At 42.6% G+C, this 17,388-nt stretch overlaps 1 protein-coding gene across 4 annotated transcripts in view; it reads right to left on the bottom strand.

The window, feature by feature from the left end:
• The window catches only part of TGS1 (trimethylguanosine synthase 1), a 50,581-nt gene that overhangs the window by 18,286 nt on the left and 14,907 nt on the right, over positions 1-17,388 (bottom strand). For all 4 annotated transcript variants that reach the window (XM_090039981.1, XM_090039980.1, XM_090039982.1 and 1 more), the window contains 8 exons: positions 17,113-17,236; positions 16,024-16,110; positions 12,115-12,289; positions 8,134-8,482; positions 6,911-7,075; positions 5,255-5,398; positions 2,908-3,124; positions 251-329 (listed from right to left, as the gene is read on the bottom strand). In XM_090039981.1, coding sequence (XP_089896107.1) covers positions 251-329; positions 2,908-3,124; positions 5,255-5,398; positions 6,911-7,075; positions 8,134-8,482; positions 12,115-12,289; positions 16,024-16,110; positions 17,113-17,236 — 1,340 coding nt within the window. The remainder of the gene's footprint in view (positions 1-250; positions 330-2,907; positions 3,125-5,254; positions 5,399-6,910; positions 7,076-8,133; positions 8,483-12,114; positions 12,290-16,023; positions 16,111-17,112; positions 17,237-17,388) is intronic.

Raw genomic sequence — 17,388 nt, 5'->3', positions numbered from 1 at the left:
AGGTTTGGACAAGCTGATATAAGAACCAATCATTTGTTCTATAGCACAGAGCAGGGAACAACACATTAAACTCATAGGAGTTATTCATCAAAGTTGCAAGATATCTTGTAAGATACAATGCAAAAGTACAAGTAAGTATGGGCCTAAACTATAAACAGATTTTCATTTGAATTAGATTAAAAATGCAATTTACAGGAGCAAAGTTTTTTTTTTTAAATGATTTAAAGCCACCTTTTAAACAATAACTCACCTGGTCAATGTCAGCATTACGTGGTAGAAAATACACAATGTTCTTTGTGATCTTCTGGGACAACCTGAAAATTTCAAATGTAGAAACCAGTAAAGGAAAAAAGGCTGACATATATTCCTTTGTTTTCAGAGAGTCTCCCCAGTTCAGCAATTAAAAATTATATACTTCTGATTAATCTGCTATTGCTATTAATTGGATATTGTTTTGAAATGCAAGAGTGGATGCTGGCCAAATGACAGAATTAATTTCACACATTGCTCCAAAAGTTATGAAAAAGTACTATATTTTTCATTTCAGTTGCACTGAATTTTTTCTTAATACAACTGAGCTAAAAACTATGACGACAACAACAACAACAACAACTTTTTCTTTTGCTGGCTCCTTTCTAACCCATTTTCAGAGGCGTTTTGTCTAATTAGCTATAGAGACACATTCATTTGCTAGCTAGAAACCTTTTGTCTTGTTCAGAACAGACACAACTGAAATTTCCTTTAAAAAAAAACTTGTTAAAGGGATACAACTCATTATTCAACTAATGGCAGGCCACCAATAGGTAAGTGATCTGCTAAGTAGCAAAGGATTGAGATTTCTATAAGAGTGCATGTATTCGTCTTTGGTCTCCTCGGATACAGGTCATGTTATACATTATAACAGACCAGTGGCAGTCAGCTTCTGGCCCATCAAGTTGTGTCATTCAGCTGTATCCTGCGGCTCCCTATGAGTCCAGAAATTCGGCATTTTGGGAGTGGTGGTAGTGTTAAGTGCCACAGTCTCCAGAGCCATGGCAATTAATGCTGCCATTGGTCCCCCACCATCAAATTTCTGGACCCTAGGAGAGCCCCAAGGACTGGACAACATAGGTGCATACAGGGCTGTGCCAGCACACAAGGTCACATGGGGGAAATGACTCCACGTGCCAGTCTCATACCCACAGATTGACTGAATCCATGGGATCTGGTCTATGACCTGGCCCTGCACCACTCATATGGCCTGTAGGCCAGAAGGCTGAGCACCACTGATATAGACAGTCAGTCTGGAAATGTTCTACAGAGGATTTACTTTTCTTAACATCAGTTAGAAAGGCAAATAACTCTCATGTGTTTTTTGCAGCTAATACTCTTGAGTTATGGGAAGTCTATTTTATTATTGCTATTTATATTAAAATGTTGTAAAGGAGCTCAATAATAAAGGATGGATGTTTTTGTAAATGAGAAAACTGGTAAAAATTCTGTTTCTTAATAGAGAAAAGATGTGTCTTCCACTTTAAAAAACAAGGGTTTTTCAGTTTCAATCAAAGAAAGATATATATAGTATATAAGTAAAGATTTTGCTTTTGAAAAATGTAACGCAGTCACTGAATATCCACACAGATAATAAGGATATCACGGTGTTTCTGCAAGATTGAGAAGTGGATTAATTTCTAACCCACAGGTAAACTTTATCATATGTTTAATGCATTAGCATGTGTGCATTTGTCAGAAAGCTACCAAAACTGACCAGCTGCTCCAGATTTCAGTTCCCAGTCTGACATCAAATCTAAGCAAAGTACTAAATTGGTTTATTGTCATCATAACAAATGCCTTTTTATTTTCAGTAATCAAATATATTTGGCACTCATCCCTGACTGTAAGGGACTGCGGAAGATATTTGTACAAAATAAAGTTGTTGTTGCTTAGGCCTTTTCATTTGCCTTTCCCCTGTGCTTATCCATCCCTAACTCTGGGGTATCAAACTTATTTGGCCTTGCAGGCGGAATCTGAACCATGAGGCTTCCCGTAGGCTAGATGCTTCATGAGCAACAGTGGCAGCATTAATCCCTATAGGTTGTCAGAGCTGCTGTTTTAGCACAGTTTCTGAACGCAGGGAATGAATGCCCCCCCAGCCACACAACTGTCCCCAACTCTTCCCCTTGCTATTTCAGTCACCAGGAGCAACTAAAAACTCTGATTTTCTGCAGCAGGTAAGGGGGAAGCAAGGGTGGAGAGGGGTGAGCAACTGGCTGGATGACCCACTGTATATTTGACCCTTCTGCTTTAAACTCATATGGCCAAATTCCCTATATAAAAAAAAAAAAAAAAGAACAGCTGTTTTGTAACCTTCCATTTGTGCAAATCTTCTGCTATCTTACAAATTAATTAGTTTGTAGTTAGCAATATGTTGCATAGGACTAAGACTTCAAAAAAACAATAATGGGTACAATACAAATAATCTTAAGGAAGAAGATCCAGCTTTAAAACAAGTATATTTGACAATATTTCTTAACGAGAGAAGAAGAATCTGGAAGTGATCAACAGAATTATTTGATAACTTTAGGTGGAACGGAGTCTAACAAACTGAGTGCAGGTCTTGCAATTAAAGCAATCATGAATTCTAAGCCCAATTTCTACCACTAGTCTGTGGGATAATCGGCAAATCACTTAGATCGAAGGTATAAGTATGCCACTAATGTTGAATGCCTCAGGTCTTGGGGTTTCTACTTCACATAGATATACCCTGATTTTCAGAAGTGCTGTTCATCTGCAATTCATAATAAAGTTAACAGGCATCTATAATATAAGCTAACAGAATGTGAAACAAATCAAGACATCCTGCAAGAAAAAGGTAACTGTTATAAATGTCTGAGTCATGGCTATGACAATGTAACTTTGAAAGGATATCCATCAGGACAAATCATTGTCCTAATGTCAAAGATTTCTGCAGTGGCATAGTCTGGGCCTCCCCAAGGAGGGCTGAGAAACACAACATCTGCTTTTAAATTAGAAACCAGGATCATGAAGTCTCCACATATGAACTCTATCCGATCTGCCACTCCATATACTTCAGCATTGTTGCAGGCAAGGCTGATCTTAACAGGGTCAATATCAATGGCAATCACTGAAAATAAGGTGAAAGGAAACAAATGCAATTAACATTCATCAAAACACACACCTGTTGGAACATATTTCTTAAAAAAGTAGATCTCTATATTACTTGCCAAAACAAAATCTTCTTATGATCAAGGTTCTCAATCACAGCTCTTCGGTAGATATCAGATTTATAATTCTGTTATTTGTGAACCTAATAGAGACTTCTACAAATATATTGTGTCATATAGTAATAGCTAAGATTATTTCAAACTTGTGCAGGAAACTGGATTTCCTCAAAGGGCAACTTTTCTCTGGACTGCAGAAACAGAGATTCCAAATTCCCCTTATTGCTCCCCCTGGCTAGAGAGCACGGCCGCTGCATGAAATGACACAATTTGTCAGCGTCCCACCAAAGGAGGCAAGAGAGGCATGGGGGTTGGCTATATGGGAGTATGGCATGGAAACACTTCAAATTGGAGTGGAATTTGGAGCGCTTCGGATGCAGCACCTGTCCACAGCCTCTGTCACAACTGGCAAAAAAGTGACTAAGGTTAGTCGGAAAAGTACCATATGTACTTGAATCCAAGATGGCCCTCCAAGAATTAGAGTCTATATAAGGAAAATGTATAAGTAAGTTATAATTTTCCAATGTATAGTGGAGGGTCATCTTAAAATTCACAGCCACGCCCCCCACAGCAGGAAGAGCAGTAGCAGAGGAACAGGTGGGGGGAAAGGAGTCAAGCAGCCAGACCCCAGCCCCTTTCTCTCCCCTTCTTGCCCTCCCAACTGTCTGCCACCACCTGTGCCTGCTCCCTAGACACCCAGGGCCCTGATACTTGCCCCCAGGCCTGTAACCCCAGAAGCACCTGCCCACTCCCAGCTGACTTTTTGTGGTTGCGGATGACAGAACAAGGAGTGGTCTCAAGTTACAGCAAGGGAAGTTTAGGTTGGATAGTAGGAAAAACTCTCTTACTAGAAGAGTAGTAAAGCACTGGAATAGATTACCCAGAGAAGTCATGGAATCTCCATCCTTAGAGATTTTTAAGACCCAGGAAGACAAAGCTTTTGCTGGAATGATATAGTTGGGGATAATGTTGCTTTGAACAGGGGGTGGACTAGATAAACTCCTGAGGTCCCTCCCAACCCTCATTTTCTACGATTCTATGATCTTGGATTGAAGTAAATATGGTATTTACAAAACTGAACACAGCCTGACAAACTCTGTGAAGGATACAGCATTATCTGTCTTACTTAGGGTAGTATCAGCAGAAGATAAAAGCAACTTGTACAAGTAAATTTTCAGTGAGAAATTTAATTTAAAAGAATATCACTGTCTGTTTATACTTGAGTTTAACTGATTTATTGAAATTCTACTTTTCACCAAGCAAACATACCCTAAACGTAATTTCACATGAGTTTGCCACAGCTGGCTCCATTGCCTTAATACGTACTGTAGTGCAAGTATCGATGGCATATGTACTTCTACTTCATATGCAATATGCTTATAAATAGATTAACACTGTGGACATCAGCTTGCTCCTGCTGCTCTGATGCACTATTGCTCTAGTTCAGTAGTGCTTAGCCTTTTGGCTCCAGAGGCCACATGAATGGCACAGGGCTCCACTGTGGGCTAGATTAGGCCCTGGGGTCTGGCACCATCCCCTCCTGCCCTCTGGATGATGGGATTGGTTCCCAAGGGCCTGACACTGCCCCTGCGTGGCCCTGGGTGCTGAGATTGGGCACTAGATCCAGCGTTCAGGGCCAAGGGCTCTCCACGAGTCTGGAGATTTGGCAGCAGGGGAGTACCACCACACTTCCAGATCTATGGACAGTCCCATAGGCTGGATGGGCTGCAGGCTAGATCTGGCCTGCAGGCCATCAGTTAAGCACCCCTGCTCTAATTATTTCATTAAGATGTGAAAAAACAATTGACTACTGCAGCAAGTAACACACTTTGGCTAAAACAAACTAATTAAAATAACGTATTCTTTCTAAAAATGCAGAGATATTGGCTGCCATTATTCTGACACTGGAGCAAGTATATTAGTTATGTCTCCTTCAGTAGAACAAAAACAAGGTAAAATTAATCAGTGAAGAAAACATCAAACTCTCATATAGGGGAAAGGCAAAGCTTCATATAAACAAAACAGCTGATTACCTCTTTTTGATGCCAAGGCAAACTGAATAGCATTTCCTCCAACTCCACAAAATGCATCCACTATTATGTCACAGCTGAATGACTGTTGGACTCGATGTGCAATATGCTCTGCTATCTTCTCAGGTGTAACAGAGAACCAACCCTCTGGGAGAGAAAAAGCATTTCTTTCTGTCACTTGTTTCCAAATTCAGTTATTCGAAAGAACTAAATTGAGTTCAAATATTGAAGATAGCAAATCAATACATTTTACTATGGCAAGATGAGTCTGATCCTGCAAGATGCTGAACTCTGGGTCAATACAACAATTCCTTTGAGCCTAGAAGTGGTTTCACTGAAGTCAATATGTTTACAGTGAATCACATTCTTCGTTAAACTGTGCTAGAGCGCTTTGTACCTATGCCAGATGATGGCCAATAAAGACCATAATGAAGAGAAAATGACTCATATGTCAGTTGCAAGCAAATACAGAGCAGATCTAGAACCTTAAATTTAGATGAACCAAAAATAATTAGACAGACTTGACAAACACGTGGTCTTTGTAATGAAGTGGCTTTAACCCCATATTTCCTATGCTGACATGAGGAGTGCTCAAAATGAAAAGCTTGGAGCAAAAAAACAGAACAGCAACAAAAGGAGCCCCAATACAGTTAGCTTTCTATAAATGTCTGATCTCTTCATGTGGGAAACCACTGTAAAGCTGTACAAAGTGTAATTTAGCAATTGATGACATTTAAACAACTTGAAACATCATTTAAAATGTCGTCTTCACATATTACTCAACAGATTTCAAAATACAACATACCCAATTTTTCCTTTTTTTCCTTCCTTTTTAAATGTATTTATATTTTCAGCAATTAGATTTCATCTCTTGGAGATGAAATTTCTAAAAAACATGGACCGGTAGAGCGCAGTCTATTGTTAGGCAGCACAATTTTCTGAAATGATCATGCCTTTCTCATCAATGGGGCAGGGTTTCAGGCGTCAAAAGTTCAATTTAATTCTATTAAAAATCAGAGGGTGCCAATACACATGCAACAAGGCTGCTCCAACATGCTGTAATTACAGTGCATCACAGAGAAGACTTAATTGAATCTGCTGGAACACGGTAATTACCATGCTCCAGCAGACTCCAATATCTTGTGTATTAGTGTCCCTGCACTGAAAAAAATAAATCGGCAGGGACGCTTTAAACTAAAGCTCATTTTTTCAGCATGGGGCGCTGATACACAAGACACTGCAGAAGCTTTAATTAGAGTGGCTCTTGAAGCTGCTCTAAAGCACCTGCCACCCCCCCTCTCCCCTCAGCACATGTATAAATGCCGTAAGAGCTATGCTGAATTGCACCCAATTCACTCATTCATGGTAGTGGCATAACTAGGGTGGAGTGAAAAAAAAAAAAGCAGCTGCTGTCAATAGCCATGTCATCACAATCAGGATTGTGGTGGCAACTGGGAATTCCTGCATCCCGTATGTCCTGGCCAGCTGGCTGCACCTCTATGTTGCTGATTCGTAAGAATTAATTCTCATGAGCAACAATTTATAAGGTAAACTATTATTTACATCAGTTGTTTCCCCAGCCAGTCAGAGCTGGGAAGAATGTATATTTGAATAACCTTATTATAGAGTTAAAAGTGCACATTCCAGCTAATGACATACCTCTGTCTAATTTAATCCCGTCATCAAACCGAGAGAACAGTCTGTAGCGCTGGGCCCAGTATTTTGCCAGCTCAGGATCAGCAGCAATCTCAGTAGGTAAAGACAGTGGTGCAATTCTGTTCTTTCTCTTATTTTTCTTCTTTTTGGTATTTGTTTCAGTTGCAGCTGAAAAGAATGTGTCACAACATTAGTAACATTACCGAGATTCTTGGTTCTCAAGGGCTGGTGCTGCAAGAGATAGGCTGAAAATCAAAAATGCTGCAACTAGGCAACAGTGTTTATTTCCAATATGGGGCTATTACCAGGGCTTCACAAGTAGATAATTTAAAAAAGATTAGAGAGGAGAATCCTAGAATTATACAGACGAGTGATTAAGTGTATGCAACTACAGTGGTTCTGGAGACTACCTGGGTCTACTTCAATTCACTGTTCCCTCTCCAAAAATTAGCCTGGAATGCAGAGATCTGTGTTGAGCCCCAGCTCAGTATCTCATGTTGTTCGCATCACATTCAAATCTCAATGTGTAAGCCAGCAGTTCTAACCTCTTTAGACTCAAGGCACCCCTCATAACTACACAGAATAAACTTTGTGATACAAATCTTACATTAAAATAAGTTAAACTACCATGAATTATATAACGTGTTGCATAGGAAAGCCTCAATAATGATCTCCCTTTGGAGTACAGCAAATATTAAATAAAAAAAGCTTAACTGCTGTATGCATACACACACACAAGTGTGTGTATGCATGTGTTTTATATATCATATGAGATTTATGAGACATGTACACAAGAGCTTCCCCTCTAGCATATTAAGTAATTTTACTTTTAATACATTTTATGTTCCTTGAAATTCAAACCATTGACAAAAACATAAATCCAAGGACCAAAGTTCTGACAGTCCAAACATCTGTTTGAATTAAATCAGTTGCTACTAGAACCTCCCTTCACTACAGAAATAATACAGTTGAAAGGAGGGGGTTTCTTGGGAGTATCTAAAATAGACAAATTGCTACTTAATTCAAAGAAACAAGGGTCAGAATTTATGAAGAATGGGCCAAAGCCACCTTTACCTCCATTAGCAGCAACTAAGTCTCTATTTGTGGGATTCTGACTGAAGACCACATAAATATTAAGCTCTATTAAATAACTACAAAATAGCAAACAAACTTTACAAGGCAGTGTTATCATCAGCTTGTTTCCAGCAATTAAGAATTGTATGCACCTTGGTTCACCTCTTCTGTTTCTACCCGAAGATAGTCTGGAATATCCAGAGCAACTATCTGTCTTCCAGAATTGCATTCCTGTTTTCCCAAGCTCTGAGAATTAGAGACATTTGCTGATGCTTCTTCCCTTTCCTGTTCAGAACTGTTTGCCTCAGGTTCACAACTAACGATGCTGGAAGATAGCAGGTCACACTCTTTAGCATTCAGATGATATTTTTGTGAGGCAATACTTTCCTGTCCCTCTGAGTCACTGCTTGTAGAGGATCCCTGCAATTTATCCTGAGGAAAGGATGCCTGGGATGTCATCTCCTCCACAGGTTCACTAGCCTGCGTTAGGAACTTCTCTACCTGGAATTGTCAAATACCATAAATAATTAGATTGTATTTTTGTACTTTAGGATGGTGCAAACAACAAAGCTGCAATGCATCCATCACTGATCTACCAAAAGGCTACATAAACATACTACATCGTGCAACAAGCAACACCAAAAAATCTCCCCGAGACTATTAATTTGGTCACAGACAAAGCCCTCACAAGTGCATGTGCAGCCTTACTGAGCATGGATTATTTTGATAAATGCTGTTTGGAAAAGGCTGCAAAAGCTGGGCTGTCCAACTTCTGTGGACTGGGGCCACACCGCAGGGGATAGCACATCATGGGAGTCATGCCAGCAGGAGACCAGTCTTCCCTCACCATGCAGATGGGCAGGTGGGTCCCCCTACCATGGTACCATTCATGTGCAAGAGGGTCCTGCCACCATGGCACCCCTCACTTCTATACCTATGGGCTCCCCAGGCACTGAAGGCTGTATTGTACCACCTTGCACAATTCTCTGCATAGGGGTAGCCGCCCTGGCTCCTGCAGCACCTGAAGTGATGAGGGGAGAAGTAGCAGCAATGGGGAGTCCAAGGGCCACATATTAACCGCTCATGGGTCACATCCTGTAGGCCACCAGGTGGACAGCCTTGCCTTAGGAAACTAACTGGTTCAGAGAGGCATGAGTTTGTAGGCAGCAACCTACTTAGTCAGAAGCATGGCTCTCTGAACCAGCTAGTCTTTAAATGTACCACTATGCCATACCCTCAAACCTACCTTTAGACTAATACAGTTAACCGCCTCTTTGATATGTAATACGATGGCACAGATTTCTTAACAACTTGAAACACAGTCTACATGTACAAAAGACATGCGTGAGTAGCACATTTAAGGCAAACTTGTGTAATTCATTATATTTCTTTCTGTTTATGTAAAATGTGTTCACATACATAGGTACTTTTTAATTAGCTGCTTCATTTTCTGATCTGCACCTAAAGAATGTAGGTAAATTAGTATCATACGTTAAGTTCCTGGAATGTACCTGAGGCACATGCTTAGAAAAGAAAAAAAAATCTTCAATGTGGAACTTTGGATAGAGTATTTTGCTGTTTTTAACCAAAGCCAACAATAGCTCCCTGATTCTTCAAAGAGTTGCATGCATGCTTCTGTGAATATTACTGTAACAGCTGTTGTGGGATTAGGAGTAGGTCAGCAAGAAAAAACTCTCTCCTGGAAAACCTCAAGAAGTGTACAGGTATTTTCAAATAATCACCACATTTCTTTCTTAATTCCCCAACATAATAGTCACTTCTGAATTAAACTGACCTCTGGTGTAGGATGGACCTTGTACAAGCCCAGAATCAGTGACAGGATTAAGGTTCAAAATACCACAAAGCCTGTTGATGCTAGAAAACACTATTTTACAACTGGCAAGCTGGAAATACTTCCCAGCTCTAGGTGAAAATGAGGCACCAGATTTTAAAAGGACAGGTTCAACTAAGAAAAAAAAAATCACTTGTAAACAAGTGCTTTTCTCCCTATTGTTAGGGCAGAGTCACAGTGTGTAGTATGTGTAAATAACTCAGGGATAAATACACATGAAAAACACTGAAATTATCAAAACAATACACCATTGGGGGTGCACTGATATTTTTGGGGCCGATACCAATATTCAATTTTTAAGGAGGCGTATCGGCCGATACTTATTCAATTTACAATACCAGCTAGGCACCTTAGAGAACTGTCTGTTGTGGTGGAAGGGGAGGGGGGAAAGAAGGGGCGTGGGGGCACCCACGGTGAGGGAGAAGTGGGACTGGGGCAGGCAAGTGCTACCCAGCCAGGGCAGGCTGGGCACAGAGTGAAGCTGTAGCTTGTCTAGGGGGCGCAGCTCCTGCCACTTGCATGCCACTCATCCAGGAGCTGCTGGTCCAGCACTTACCCACTCATCTGGCCACTGCTCCTGCCACTCATTTGGGAGGGCATGGATGGGGTGTGGATTTGCACAGGGCAGTGATGTACACTACTGAACAAGTGAGGAACCTACAGAGATGTAATGCCTTTTATAGAAATTAGTGTTAAACAGGTGATTTTAATAAAAAGAGTAAAGAAACAAAATGCTGAAGATTGTAGTGCTGTCTTTAACCACCTTCTTAAGAAAAGTACTCTTAATTAAGCTTTAGAGCAGGGGTTGACAATTATTTGGGCCTGAGGGCCACAAAGGGAGTTCTGATGAGCAGTTGCAGGCCAGGTCAACATCCCTTCCCTCCTCCCAATGCAACAACTCACCAAAACCACTTATGGGGTTTTGGGTGGGGAGGGAGCAGTATTCAGGAGTGGAATGGCTGTGATCTGCTCCCTGCAGTGGTTGTGGTGGGGGGGGGCGGGGAGGGGAGGATTTATGGAGGTGTGTAAGGAGTGGGAGGGGAGGGATGAGGAGGCAGGGAGACATGCAACGAAGTTCACTTGGGCCACAGCTGCCCTCACAGTGCTCTGTGTGGGGCCAAGCCATGGGAGCAGCTGTGGACCGAGCAAGCTCTGCTACGCACAGCTGCTGGTGCAGCTGCAGCACTCCCCCTTGCCTCTAGCGGGAGCTGCCTAGCTGAAACTTTCCCCCCCAGCCTGCCCACCCAGAGTGGCACAGCAGGGGCAGGAGTGGGAGAAGCCACTGCTGGAGGCGAGGGGAGCAGAGTAGTACCCAGCTAGCTGCAGCCACACTGGAAATAGCCCTGTTGGAAGCTGTGCATGCTTGCCAGGGCCCAGGTCAGCAGGGGTGTTCTGCTCCACTTACTTCCAGCTGTGGCTCCTCCTCCTGTCCCTGCTGCATTGCTTCAGCGAGGGGGAAGCTTCAGCCAGATGGCTCCTGCCTCAATGCGTGGGGCTCTGGCTCCAGCTCCCAGTTGCCTTCCACCTGCTCTGCCCACCCACAAGTGGCTGTTAATCATGCTGGATGAGCAGAGTGGGTGGAAGGCAGTTAGGAACTAGAGCTGGAGCTGAAGCTCTGCACGCTAGGGACTGAAGCTGCCCCCCGCTTGGAGCAGAACAGCCCCACAGGGGCAAGAGCAGGTGCCGCAGCTGGAGGCAAGGGGAGAACAGCTGCACTGGCCCAGGCCCTGACGAGCATGTGGATCTCCTGGTGGAGCTGTTCCCACCAGAAGCTGCCAGGTGGCTACAGCTGGCCGTGTGTTGGTCTACTCCCCTCACCTCCAGCAGTGTCTCCTCCTCCCACCCCTGCTGCACCACTTTGGGCAGGTGGGCAAGCTTCCGTTGGTTGACTTATGCTGGAGGAAAGGGGAATAGAACAGAACTGGGAACAGCCCCGTCAGAAGCTGCGTGAGCTGGTTGGGGCCTGGACTGGCAGGTGCGGGTGGAAGTGCAGCACAGGCTGCTCCAGCAAGAGCAGGTGGGGCTTGGCCCCACGCAACGGGCCACAGGGGCAACTGCAGGCTGGCTCCAGTCAGTTGGCGGGCCCAAGCCAGCTCACAGCCATATACTGCCCACCCCGGCTTTAGAGAGAGGCTGACACTTTGCCACATGAGTTCATATGATCTATTTTGGCCAGAAAGTTTTTGGTTTTATAGTTCAACAATGCTAGAACAAATATATCTATGGAAATGAGATTAATTTGACATATTTATGCTAATAATTAAATACATAACATTTATACCTTCTTCAACGTTTTATTTTTTTGGTAGGGCAACATTTCAGATTCCTGGGTAAAGAAGATGTGCGTGTTCTTGCTCCTGATGGGTTTGCGCATGTCCAAGAACTTGGATTTGAGTTTTGCATTTTTTTCCAGGTACCGCACCTTTCTGTGGCTAAAGTCTTCAATTCCCCCATACCTGCAGTTCAAACAAACTGATTAAGTGAGCCATTCTTTAACTTCAGCATGGCTTATTTTGCATAGGGAAAGATTTAATTATAGTGCAAGTTTCTGGAGAAAGGCAATTTATAACAGACACACAGAACTGGTATTAATCTATGAGCAGCAGGGTGGATAAAAATCAACAATTTAAAAAAATGAAAATAAAATCAGATTTTTTTAAAATGAATCAGATTTTTTTATTTAATCATATTTTTTGATGTTTTTTAAGATGCTTTTTTTTAACGAAATACACCTATATATAGTTTTAATTTAAGGTAAGTTAAAGCTGAAAGATATCATCATGGAATAGGGATTATAACTTCTAATTATATACTATTTGAGACAATTGATTCATGTCACCTTTTTTTGTAAAGTTTTATAAACAGGTCATAACAGGCCATGGACTATACTGGGGGCCCAATCTTATGGGGTTCCAAGAGGCTCCTCTATAGATTAGTAAAGAAAACCACTCTCCTCAATGGGACTTAGGGCTCAGTCTAGATGGTCTCATTAGGCATCTCTGTGATAACTAGTTTCAGTTCTCAAACTCTGGATTTGCGTCTCCAGAGGTAACATCCTCGTTAACAGCACCATATGGAGAGCTAGGGACAGCATTCAAAAAACCTGAGCCTGAATTGATTCAATATTTGCAGGTTCGTCTAACCTGCATAGATTAAACTGATTTGCAAGTGAACAAACATTCATTTTTAATTCCAGAAATGCAGGCACATGCCTGCAGTGGCTCAGGCTAGAAGCTGGGGGGCGCTAGAGTGAACCCTCTCTTCTCTTGCTCAGCAGCTGCAAGGCCCCCTAGCAGGCTGCTAAGTTTGACTGTGGAGGGATTTAAACCTCTACCCTGGCCTGCAGGGACCCCAGCCAGGCTATGCCTGGGGGGGGAGCCTTGCTAGGCTTGTTCCCCACTGCCGAAAGGGGGTAGAGGAGGATTAAACTCCCCTGTCTCCCCTCTTGGACATGGGGACCCCAGCTGGGGTCTGCCTGGCTTTCCTCCCCGCCATCTGCCTGGGGCTGGGACTGCAGGGCTGAGCCGGGCCCAGTCTGTAGGGGCTGCTCAGGGTGGACACACAGGGGCAGGCCCAGGCTGGGCTGCAGGGGCTGGGCCCTTGGTTTTGGGGCACGGCTGGTGGCTGGCCAAGCAGTGGGCTGCTTGGGCTGGCTTGGAGGCACTGGCAAGGCCTGGAGCCCAGCAGCTGCCTGCCACAGGGGCTTTGCAGCCCCTACCGCACCCCTGTTCTGTGCAGCACCACAGGCTGAGCTGGTGAGACTCTTCTGCCTCTATTGTCCCCAGCTGTTGCCACTGCCCCTAGACAGCTCTGGGTGGGCAGGTGGAAGTTTTAGCCCCACAGCTTCTGCCCAGTGCATGGAGCTCTGGCTGCTTTCCACCCCCACCACTGCCCCCCCTGCAGGAGCTGCTTATTGTGCCTGGTAGGCAGAAAGCAGCTAGAGCTGGAGCCAGACCTGCAAGCACTGGACAGAAGCTGCCAGGCTAAAGCTTCCACCCACTCACCCAGAGATGCATGATGTGGGAGAAGCAGGAACCACAGCTGGAGTGAGGGGAGCAGAACAGCCCTGCTGAGCCCAGCCAGCACGCACCTTCCCCTCGCCTCCAGCGGCTACACCCCCTCTCCCTCCCACTCTTGCCCCTGCTGTGGCATTTCCGGTGGTGACGGGGGGGAAGGGGGTAGCTTTAACCCAGCAGCTTTTGCTCAGAGCATGGAGATCCAGCTCCAGCTGCTTTCCACCTGCTCCCCCAGTAGGAGTTGGTCAATATGCTGGGCGGACAGCGAGAAAGTTAAAAACTATCATTAAACTGCTGCCAAAAAAAGAAAACACGTGCTTAGTTATGAAAACCAACTATGAAGTTGATTAAATGCAGCCAACACTAAGCCTGAACTATAAAACACATAGTCTATGTTGGGCAAGCAAGCAAGCATACTGATGGGAAGCTTTTTGTTCTTTAAACTTGACGTTATTAAAAAAACCAAAACCTCTTAATACATATTTACAGATATGAAAAATTAAAATTATCCAACAAAGCCTCATAATATTAACTCCTCCTTGCCTGTTAACAGTTTACAATAACAACATTATCTCATCCCACAACTATTCCCATTCCTACCTTCCCCTCTCTCTCATGCTACCATATCAGGTACTCCTCAAGTGAATACATACTTCCATTTGTCTTTCCACCACATCGCCTTCCTCTTACTCTCATCTTCCTCCTCATCAGTCCTTTGAATGTAATATTTGAGACACTGATGGGGACCTATCACAAGGACAGGTTAGTGTAGCCCATATGAATAAGATAAGTTAATGCCAATTCAGCATAGTCCCCCTCAGCATTGATTCTTTTTCAAGTCATGGTGAGCTACTACAGAGAATACATTTTAACTTTCCTAAATAGTTCACCCAGAATCCCTGTCACCCCCTCTCTCACCTTATTGCATATGATTAGTGTGGCCCCAACCTTCATGAGGTGGAGCTAGATCAGTACATATAAATTTCTGAAGGATCCCAGAACTCATGACAAGAACACCAGGTTTTAGTTATGGCGGGGGGGGGGGGGGAAGAGGGGTAATTAGCATGCAAATTCTTTGTTGGGGGGTATCTGGAGTACACGCACACACACACATACACACACACACTGAGCAGCGTTAACTTGTTGAGCTGTCATGGCTTGAAATGCTGTTGAATCTGCTGAGGCCCAGTTATATATATCACAAACTATGCATGATATTAATCTGAAGCCAAAAAGCTCTTGATTTACCATATAGTTCATTGGGTCGAGCCCCAGCAAATTCAACAGCATTTCAATTTATATATATAGGTACACAAGTGCTTCTTAAAAGTGTGTTTATGGAGTACCTGTGCTAAAACTTGCAGCAGTTTCAAAAAAGGTAAAATGCATCATTTCTGGATGAGCTAAATATATAGGTACTACATGTAAGTTACTACAGGTATATTTATTTCAAAGTCAGTGTTTTCATATTTGTCCCTCACTTCCATGGGCTCAGGGAGAACAGTGTCTGACAGTAAGGAGATGGGGGAAGCAGTTGCAAAGGGAAGAAGTTTGGGGGGAGGCAGACAACAAAGGGCTGACCCCCCAGATTAATTTTCCCTGATATAGCAGTGGGAGGGGGACAAGTTTAAGGCAAACCTCCAATAATTAGATACTTAGAAAATGATAACTAATTTATACATTTTCCATATGTAGAATCTAATTAATGTGGGGGATGGGGACTGCCTTATATTCAGGGTTGTATGTGTTTGAGTAACTAGTAAATGGCAGAGCCTTACTCAGTAATAACACAAATATGTGTGTTTCAATGTACATTAGTGATACCTTACAGAATTCTTGGAGCAACTTACAATCGACTCCACATTAGGTGAAACCAAATCACCTGCCAAAGTTATAATCCATATAACTGAAAACAAAGGCTGCCTACACACATGCTCAGGGTTGGGGGCATTTTAATTAGGCATTCTCTGGAGAGCCGCTCTAATTAAAAAAGCCACAGCATCATGTGCATTAAGCCACTGCATGTTTACAAATGGTCACAGGGCGCTTTAGCTAAAGTTTATTTAATGACCTTTAAAGTGCCTTAGCCAAGGCAGCTAACATGTAAAAAAAGAGCCACTTTTCTGTGAAGATGTGAATTTTTTGTTAATAATGAATTTGTTTATAAGACATACTTTTCTCCGGTACCATATTTGAGTCCTAGCAGACAACATGTTTCCTCAGGATCGGCCACAGGGTTTTCGTCTGCATCCAATTCATGGCTGTAAGAAACGTGGACATTGTCAGAAAGAAAAGCATTATCTCTTCTTCCCTAAGAATGAAAAGTTCCAATTACCACTGACAGATTTCATAACCTTCACTCTTACCAACATTTTTACAACCATGTCAGTAAGAAACCCAAACAATTAAGACAGTTTAATATACCCAGCCATAGACTACATATACAATGACATTCCCATATATATATATAATTATGCCAATCACAATATAAACATGACCAATTCACATGAATGGTGAAAACTAGCTTTCCCTACCAAACAGTGCAAGCACTTTTCATTCCTGTGCCACAGGGATGATCAACATGCCCCCTTAGAATAACTTCCCAGAGCAGCTCAACATATGAAGCTCTCATCCAAACGGACATATTGGAAATGTGAGACATTTCTCCAACTACTGCCTTTGCCTATTTTTCGTTACCTTGTTGCAAACAAACTTTACAAATTTGGCAATATTAGTTCAATTACCAGCAGAGCAAGTTAAATTCTGGCTCTAGCTTCACTAAATCTTTCAGCTTTTGAGGAATTTAAGAAGAGCTGCCCATTACAGGCTTTGTAAAGTGCTAAGCATGTTGCTGGTTTTGAACCACAGATGATAATTCAAGAAAACCAGTTCCTATAGTTATTTACCAATCCAGGTTCAGCAACTAAGCAAGTAACAGATTATGCAATATTGTTCCCATCCCTTATTCCAGGCCAATAAAAAGACAGATTTTTATGTCAAATGCAATTACACAAACAAGTATGTTTGATTCAATTTAACAGCCCCATGTAATATTTTTTATGGAATAAGACAGAGAAGAAACTTCCACCCTAGACAGAAACTCCAACCTGCCTGGTTTGGCATTAAAGGAAGCAACCAGACTTACATAATCTCCAGAAGCCCCAGTGAAATTCAGGGTCTCATTTTCCTAGATGTTCAAATACAAAGATGATATGGAAACAGGTTTCAGAAGTTAAAAAAAAACATCTAAAAGTATTACTTACCTCCTTTTGACTTTGGCATGTCTATGTTCAGGAGGCTCTTCTTCCTCTTCATCATCTTCATTCTTATGACTCTTGTGAAAATGTCCTTCATTACTAGAATTTGGTCTAAGCGAGTCCTGTGAATCTAAAGATGCATACAGACTGCATTGTTTTTGCTTATCTAACAATTGCTTGTCTGGTTTCCAAAAATGTTTTGGGATCTTTATGCTTCATTTTTCCTTTTGGTGTGCAGTGTTATTCTGACATATAATACTCTAGTACCAAGCACATACACCT

This window comes from Crocodylus siamensis, chromosome 3 (assembly GCF_052110815.1).
Source record: "Crocodylus siamensis isolate JL-2025a chromosome 3, ASM5211081v1, whole genome shotgun sequence".
NCBI lineage: Eukaryota > Metazoa > Chordata > Crocodylia > Crocodylidae > Crocodylus > Crocodylus siamensis.
Note: the sequence above shows the minus strand (reverse complement) of the source record. Positions and strands in the feature narration are given on the sequence as shown.